This window comes from Lactuca saligna, chromosome 4 (genome assembly GCF_052625555.1).
Source record: "Lactuca saligna cultivar CGN05327 chromosome 4, ASM5262555v1, whole genome shotgun sequence".
Lineage (NCBI taxonomy): Eukaryota > Viridiplantae > Streptophyta > Magnoliopsida > Asterales > Asteraceae > Lactuca > Lactuca saligna.
In genome coordinates, this window is record NC_136420.1 from 34,697,437 (window position 1) to 34,706,161 (window position 8,725).

An 8,725-nucleotide genomic window follows, 5' to 3' on the forward strand; every position below is an offset into this window, starting at 1 on the left:
TGATCTATTAGATCGGTATCTTGGTAGATAGGATGGTATTATGTGGTATGTGGTATGATCTGTTAGATCGGTATCCTGGTAGATGGGATGATATTATGTGTTATGTGGTATGATCGGCTAGATCAGTTGTTGTCTATAGACTGCTATGTGATTATCTGTTATATGTGTACATGTTTGTTTAGCGGTTGAGGCTTATATGCTTTGTGCGAAAGCCAATAGACCTGGGCATTCCAACCTGTTGGTTGTGGGCCATGAGTATTCCATCCTGATGATGATTGGACTCATAGTATGTGGGTATTCCAACCTATTGGTTGTAGGCCTGGGGTATTCCATCTCAAGGATGATTGGACCTATAGTATGTTGGCATTCCAACCTGATGGTTGAGGGCCTGGGGTATTCCAACCCGATGGTTGACTAGACCCATAATATGTTGTTTATGATTATATGTGTATTGTTGTGAGTATGGGTATTTTGTGGGAACTCACTAAGCTTGCAGGCTTACAGTTTCAGTTTATTGTTTCAGGTACATTAGGGATCGCGACAAGATGAATGTGTGATCGTAAAACACCTCATGTTTTATTATCGTTTCTGGGGAAAACTCTGATATAGACTATTTTGGAAACAAATTTGTAATAACTGTTGGTTTTAAATGTTTTTGAAAAGTTTTAAATTGGTCTAAATTTTATGGGTGTTTTTTTTATGAACAAAATATGGCTTTTCTAGTAAAAATGGTTATACCCTAGTTATTATACCATTTTTGTGGGATATAATCCAAAATATGTTGTTTAGGACATATGATTTGAAACTAGTCAAAAATATCAAAGATTTAGTTTTACAAAAAGAAAACTCAAAAATCTATCATTTTATGTAAAAGTGAGTTTTCTAATAAAAATGATCATAACTAGTTTATGGTACCATTTTGTGGGTTTTGACCAAAAAAATATTGTTTTTAAGCATATAAAGATAACTTGACTTAAATATCTCAAAAAGGTAAAAATAAGTTTTACCAAGTTATATTATACTATTTACCGGTTACTGTTATTAGTAAGACCAAAAACTAGAAAAATGGTTATGTCATGCTAAATGTTAATATATTTGTGCTAGATGTAAACTATATGGTATTATCTTTTAAAAAAACATCTAAATATGTTAACATTTATATATATATATATATATATATATATATATATATATATATATATATATATATATATATATATATATATATATATGGACACAACAAAACATTTATAATAAACTATAATTGGTATAGTTGATGGGTCATTAACACCATTTTATCATTTTGGACAAAACAAATAATTATTTTACACTATGTAACTACTACAGAAATGTAATACTTCCATTTGCAAAAAGGGATTTCAATACAATATATGTAAACATGTTAATACAATTTTGTGAGACATAGTCTTCACCGTACCTACCTGAGTACATACTAAAATACTGATTTATAACAAGAGTCTCGGTAAGTGAGCGTGACATTTGTGTATAGATCTATACATGACTGCCAATCTCGCACCTAAGTTGTTAGCTACAGCTAGATCGGCAGGTGTGCAGTGACAATTGTCTAACATTCTGACGCCTGAAGAACATCACAACAAGCCAACTAGTCTTAGCATGGTTGTAATAACTCACACGGGGCATTAACAATACATTTGGTTTACAGGCTAACAAACATTTAAAATGGATTTATATAATAATAAAACTACATGATACTATTTTCCAGTACAACACTACTTACATTTTTAGTCTTAGGGTTTACGACTTACAATTCATTTTTAAAGAGAATATTGGATTTTCTGAAAGCGTATTCTATCATTTTACAAGGAAAAGTTATAGATTTTTCTCATACAAAATTTTTACGAACCCATCAACTTAATTGTTGACATTTTTTCAAAACTACTTGTATTTTTAGGAAATCAGTAAACAGATAATCAAAAAGGTTTTAAAGATAGGGCGTCACAGCGTCACGTTAACTACTTTTGTCATATGTATTTGGTATCAAGTCAAACAATATTTTAGATACAATGTAAACTTCTTAATTATTAACACATTTTAGATACAATGTAAACTTCTTAATTATTAACAATTAATTATTAACAAGATAATTGTGTTTCCTTTTCCACTCACGTGCATGGCATACATAAATTGATTAGCAAATTATTAAATTTGATAAATCTGTACTATTTAATACAAGAATCTCAAAATTTAAACATTGCATTTGTTAAGAATAAAACGTTAAAGGATGATATAACACTCAACATGAAGATAAATCTACGTAATCAATAGCTTTTATGTAGAAATATATGTAATAAACAAAATATTACGTATCTGGTGTGTACAGTGAAATCCGTACGGGGTATGCGTACATCACCGCTCCACGTCTACTCCTCGTAAAGAAAAGGGTAAGTTACATATATACGCCCTCAATTTATAGCGAATTCATATGTTTAGTCCATCGTATATATATATTTTTGTCTTCGAATTCTACCTTCCTATATTACTAGTCATTAAGCCTAGAATAACTTGTAATTTTATTTGGAAAATGGATTATTCTCAAGACATGAACCCCCTTATATATTTTAGCCTCTTTAAACATATAATAAGTGGATGTGTAATATTTAAGAACTCGACTTACATTTTTTATTAGCCTTGTGGAACTCTATTTATTTGTATGTACTTAGAATCTTCTATACTATATTAATTTATACATATAATCAAGTTTTCATGTTTACTTTACAATCAAAGATAATGACTAAAACTATAAAAATCGGATTCAAGTTAAAATTTTCCCTTAAGCTTGATTTACAATTATCCCTAATGACTTGAATGCCTAAAAATGATAACGATGTACTATATGTGTAAAATTGTTATAAATTAAGGACCAAATCTGTATTTTACTAGAGGAAATCAGTTGACTCCGATAATAATAAATTAACCAAATCCTTCCTTCTTTGTCAACATTTTACAGAGAATGAGAAAGGGGAAAGAACATGATGGTGGTTTCCGGCGAGAGAAAGGCGTTGACCGACCGGTGGTGGAGGAGAGTGGGAGGTGGGAGGAATTGAACCCTGAGATACTTGCATTGATCTTTGTAAGGGTATTACCCGTAGACGAGATGGTGAGGAACGTGCCATTGGTCTGTAAGCCGTGGATGGAGGTGGTAGAAGGGCCATGTTGCTGGCGGGATATCGATGTGGCGGAATGGTGTCAACGGCGCAATGAAAGTCGTGCAGTTGACCTAGCGGTTAGGAAGCTTGTACATTGGAGCAATTGTACATTTCAACTACTCTCCGTCTATCGATTGGGAAACATTGGCTTTGACTTTGTTGCCAAAAAGTACGTAATGAGTATACATGTGTTTCTGATATTAAAGACATGTTTGATAAAAATAACTGGAAACTGAAAGATGCAGTTCATTTTTGTAAAAGTGTTTGGTAAAAATTGTTGTTAGACTTAAAAGGCGTAAAATTAGATAAAAATCAAAAGTTAAAACTCTCAAAAGCTAATTGACGTAATTTTTGGATTATGAATTTTTTGTTTAAAATATAAGCTAAAATCTTCTATACTGCTGAACGAAAGAGTTTTTTTTTTTTCTTTCTTAAAAGCTAAACACTCCATGCAGCGCACCCAAATTCATTCGCTGAATTATATTGATACATTCCCATTAATTAATTATAGCATATGAAGAGGGTTTTATATAAACTAATAAAGACATATTCTTTTGGTTTTGTTTATCTACAGTGCAAGGTGTTTGACTGTGTTGAATATACCAATGAGCGAGATCACTGACGATATGGTGGTAAATCATGTCAAATCACTGCCAAATCTACGAGTGTTGGATATTAGCGATTGTTACAATATCACAGTCAAAGGTCTAGAAGCTTTTGGACACCAATGTAAGTCTTTGGTTTCCCTGAAAAGGAACATGTCTCCACAACGAAATTGGCCCCATTTTGCGGAGCCGAATCCTCCGGTTGATGATTCTGAGGCAATTGTGATAGCAAATTCCATGGTGAATTTACAGCATCTTGAACTTTGTTATGGCTGTTTTGGTGAAGGTGGTGTCTCTGAAATCCTTACAAAATGCAAGTCACTCACATGTTTGGATATTCAAGGAAGTTGGAATGTGAAGTTGGAAGGTGATATTGAGGAGAGGTTACAAAGGATTGAATATTTCAAGAGCCCTTGCGCCTATATAGACTTTATCGATGAGTTCTATGATAGTGGTGAAGATTCACTTTAGTCTTGTTTTATGTATTTGATGGGAGTTTATTTTGTTTAAACCATCATTTTTAATACTCCCTAGTAGCAAATATCAAGTTAACATATACTTTAATAAAAATAATTACACACTTGAAATACCCTAAATTAAACAAAAGTTTTGGATTCATATAATGCTATGTATGGCATGATACATATAATTTATAGGCTATCTTATTTTTGACAATGTTTTAAAACCTGAGTCGACCCGGCCGGTCGAACCGTGACTCGGTGAAGAGAATGAGTCAATCATGAAGGGGCTTTGCTAATATTAATAACTAACAACATAGATGATCAAATTATAATAATTTCATTAAAACTTATAACGATTACAACAAACAGTTGCAGGAAGGATGAAAATATTATGGTTTATGCATTACCTGGTAAGATATAATATATATAATCATCTGAACTAATTGGGGTGATCCCAATTTGGCACTGAGCTTTCTGAATTATAGCTGAGATTTTTTGATGTTCTAATCGATTTAACATGACCAGGAACCCCTTTCAAGCTTGGTGATCTCTGTGAGAATCCAGCGCGACCATTATTAGCATTATTCCAAATTCGACTACTGCTTGCGTCACTATTGATTGAAGAGATAGGCGATAAAAGCTTATGTTTATATGGAGAATTAGTTGCAGACCACGTGTCGACACTTATGGGTCTTAGCCTTGGTGAGCTTAATGATCTGGATTTCGCTCTTGCAGATTCTGTTGCAGCCATGTAAGTTGGACACACAGGAGATCCGGATCCCACCATGGACATCGAATGTTCTTCTCCAATTGAACGTTGTTTCCTGTGATGTGGTGTTCTTAGGTTTCGTAATTTGACTTTTTGACTTTCGAATTCTTCTTTCTTTCCTAGATTTTGAAGATCTTCTCTTTTCGCCAATTGGGTGTCCACCCAGTGTTCTAACCAGTACCTCCATTTTCCATTTACTTTGCTTTGTTCAGATTCTGAAGACATCTGAGAAAAAAAAAGATCAGAAATCAAATTTTGACTTTTGAGGTCAAATTGAGATTATAAACATGAAACACACACACACACGTACTCTGTGGTTAAATGTGTACTCTTTAATCCTTTCACGCTTCATAGCTGCTTCTCTTTTACTGAACAACAGGGCATTTTCCTCTTCTTTTGTTAGAATGCTGTCATCCCACCTCTTTTGACTATTCACATCCATCTATACATAATTTCATATTCATTCAAAACCAAAATTTATCAAGAAGTTAAAAAAATCAATCATAACAACATTCACACTTTCCATCGTTTGTTGCACTACAAAGTTGTTGATGGAAACTATGGGTACTGTGAGTACCAATGTGCCTGATATGGTATATGTTATATGTTATATACCGTATCAGGCACAATGTGTATGCATCAGACACATTAGACATAATGTGTCTGATAATGATAATGCATACATATGTGAGGTTGAACCAACCAACCTTTATATCTTTTCCTCGATTTTCTTGATAATTATTATGAGAAGGGCAATCCAAGACTTGGATTCTCTTGGCACATGCTTGTGAGTGAATATTTACAACGGACTGCAAACGCTTTAAAGTTGTGACAGCCTGACGTCTGACTAGATGCCCACGGATAATAGCTTGAAGCCTTACAAGTCCCTTCAATGCCCTTAAAGCTTTTCTTGCCTATAACATCACCCAAAACCCATTACAATACTAGAAAATTGCTTTCCATTGTGAGGTATTCGTAGACTTTTTATGTCAAGATTTTGACTTTTGGAATGGCTCATTTGCAAGTCTTTTTAAATTTTAACCCAAGTAGTATCTGATCTGATTTCTGAAAACGTGAGGTCGATTTTTCTCCAAACTTTAAAATATTCATACTAATTTGGATCTTGAAAGTTAGTGACTTTGACCTTTAAAGTCAAAGAAGATTTGTTTAATATGAAATTATGAATACAAATTACAAAGTACATCAATTTCGTTAAAAAAAATGCTAATTTGGGAGAAAAAAAATACTTACAAGAAGTCCACGAAATGCTGTCTGAATCTTGATGGCTGCATCACTTTCCCTTTCATTGTCACCATACCATGATGACGTGGATTGAATATTATCATGTGATACTTTTATCTGTTCATCAACTTCTTGAGTCACAGGGTTCACTCTTTCTTCTTCTGATTTTGGTCGCTCTAAAGGTGCTGATTGAGAGGTTAACCTCTTCAGTTTATGCCTCCCGAATACCCATATCCTCTTCTTTTCCTGAAAGTACAACAACCTCAGCGTAATTTACAAGTAAACAAACATGGGTTTTGATATTTCTGATCAAACACACACACACACCTACCTTTGCTCTGTTTTGACATGTTTCTGAGAGGAAGAACCGCTTGAGGAAACTGAGCCATCTCCTTTTTGCCATTTTGGAACATCAGATTTTGACAAGGAGTCTACAAATTTATGAAGTTTAAAAAAGCTTTTCAAGTGGGTAGATTTGATTTTGATCACAGGATAAATTAGGGTTCTTGGGATTTGGGATGTACATTGATTTCAGATGCAACATTCCTTTGGAGTGAAGTGGAGGAAAGAAGGTAAAGAATGTTTGCCAGAAAACCCATGTTGCGAAGTCCAGTTATATATTCTTTTGACTAAGGTCATTATAGTAAGGTACTTCTACTACTTTCTACCCCATTTGCAAAAGAAAAAAAAATGAATTTTCTGCATATAGAATTGTAATTATTTTGTAGAAATATATTTTAGGATTTTGTAAGATTGTTAAATATCTACACATGGGTTTGGGAGACAAAAGCTGAAATAACAAAAAGGAATGGTGGTGGTGGAAGGCAGAACACTGTGAATTATGGTATATGTTCAGCTTTGATGGGTCCATTACATGTTCGGATGTTTATTTGGCACACATTATCAACACATTTAACTAATTGGTAACGATGGAACGTTATGTACAAAATAGAATATATTTCAATTAAAATTTAAACAATTATGTCAATAGTGAATGCTAAAATGTTATTGATAAAAGCTATATCTCATTGATGTGCTAAAATGTTATTCGTAAAAGTGGTACAACGTATAATTGAAGTTTCCTCTCCATTATTTAATTCATATAGAGTATAGACTATCACAGACGCTTTTTATTATTTTTTTTATTCTTATTTTTTTGCTGTTTCCGTTTCTGTCATATTTACTTTAGTAAATTTTTAATATTACCCTAATTTACATGAATTTTAAGTGCTTCACATTACACATAGACATACGGATGACATTTTTTAAAATTTAAACGTTACATCTCTTAATCTTAAAATTTATCAATTAATGGAGAATGTGACAGGGACACTCCAGGAAATGATCGAGTACTGTGTGAAAGACTCCATGTGTTCATTATTGAACTAACAAGGAAATTGGGCCCATATATATATATATATATATATATATATATATATATATATATATATATATATATATATATATATATATATATATATATTCTAATGTTTCTACCAACTATTGTATATAGTAATATTTTCATATTTAATTATGGTAGATAATTAATATATTGTTTATTATTCCTTTAAATATGGGATATAAAAGTCAAAATCTGTTGAAAAAAATCATAGCCGATTCTTTTTCTCTTTCTCTGGAATTCATCTTCACGTCTACAGCAATTTCTCCTCCATCTCGTTTTCCCAACATCTCCTCTTCTCTCCTCTCTAATCTGTTAATCTGTATACATTATTTCACTTTTAAATTTCTGATTTTTGTGGAGAGATATCAAGGGAGGAGGATGATTGTCGATTGCCTGCCCTTTGGCTTCAAAATTCAAGCCTCAACTACGTTTTCCCCTTATTTTCCTTTTGGCTTTGTCGATTTATCGCCCCTTTAGTTTTGGATACAGTTGTCGATTGTTGTTTGCCTACAATCGACAAATCCACAATATGTAATAGTCACTTTTGAATTTTGATTGTTTTGTGAATTACTATTTTTTGTTTTGTGATGAATTTGATGTTTTTTGTTTATGTTCTGTTTTGTTTCTTTTTCAAGTCTCGGATCATCAATCACTCTACATGCATGATATAATTATAATTACGGCAGTGTTTGTACACTTGATTTGTCTTGTGAATTAGTTAAATAAACGTAATTTTATTTGTCAACATAGGCTGCAGCTTTAGCTATGGATGAATCAATCTTATCTAATGATCAAGTAGAGAATCTTATCAAATTTTGTCCTACTAAACAAGAAATGGAGCTTCTCATGGTGAGAACATAACTTCATACTTATATTTATTTATGTGGTGAAAAAGTTGTTGTTTTCAATCATGTATTGATCTTCTTTATAGTCCTTTTTTCTATTTATATTGTTAGGTTTTTTTAATGCATCTTAATGTCGATCATTTTGCAAGAATGGAATATTGAATTCTAAAGTTGTCAGAATAGAATCTTAAATTCCTTGTCAACTTAAGCAAT

General features: G+C 32.5%; 2 protein-coding genes across 2 annotated transcripts; one reads left to right on the forward strand and one right to left on the reverse strand.

The window, feature by feature from the left end:
- Positions 1-2,992: 2,992 nt before the first annotated feature.
- Positions 2,993-4,264, forward strand: LOC145039471 (F-box protein FBW2-like). The gene is made up of 2 exons (XM_078987526.1): positions 2,993-3,357; positions 3,763-4,264. The coding sequence occupies exons 1-2, from the start codon at positions 2,993-2,995 to the stop codon at positions 4,262-4,264; spliced, it is 867 nt and encodes a 288-aa protein (XP_078843652.1).
- A 308-nt stretch (positions 4,265-4,572) lies between these two features.
- IQD11 (IQ-domain 11) lies at positions 4,573-6,845 on the reverse strand. Its single transcript, XM_078989692.1, has 5 exons — positions 6,597-6,845; positions 6,275-6,511; positions 5,731-5,937; positions 5,334-5,465; positions 4,573-5,248 (listed from the first exon to the last, which is right to left on the reverse strand). Exons 1-5 carry the CDS (start codon positions 6,666-6,668, stop codon positions 4,694-4,696), a joined length of 1,203 nt encoding a protein of 400 aa, XP_078845818.1. The 5' UTR covers positions 6,669-6,845; the 3' UTR covers positions 4,573-4,693.
- Between the last annotated feature and the right edge of the window lie 1,880 nt (positions 6,846-8,725).

Excerpts from the sequence above, each read along its gene's own strand:
- IQD11 (XM_078989692.1), bottom strand. The coding sequence starts at position 6,668 with ATGGCAAAAAGGAGATGGCTCAGTTTCCTCAAGCGGTTCTTCCTCTCA. Across the intron at positions 6,512-6,596 it reads CATGTCAAAACAGAGCAAAG|GAAAAGAAGAGGATATGGGT; the intron begins GTAGGTGTGTGT and ends TTGTACTTTCAG. Across the intron at positions 5,466-5,730 it reads ATCGAGGAAAAGATATAAAG|ATGGATGTGAATAGTCAAAA; the intron begins GTTGGTTGGTTC and ends AATTATGTATAG.
- LOC145039471 (XM_078987526.1), top strand. The coding sequence starts at position 2,993 with ATGAGAAAGGGGAAAGAACATGATGGTGGTTTCCGGCGAGAGAAAGGC. Across the intron at positions 3,358-3,762 it reads TTTGACTTTGTTGCCAAAAA|TGCAAGGTGTTTGACTGTGT; the intron begins GTACGTAATGAG and ends GTTTATCTACAG.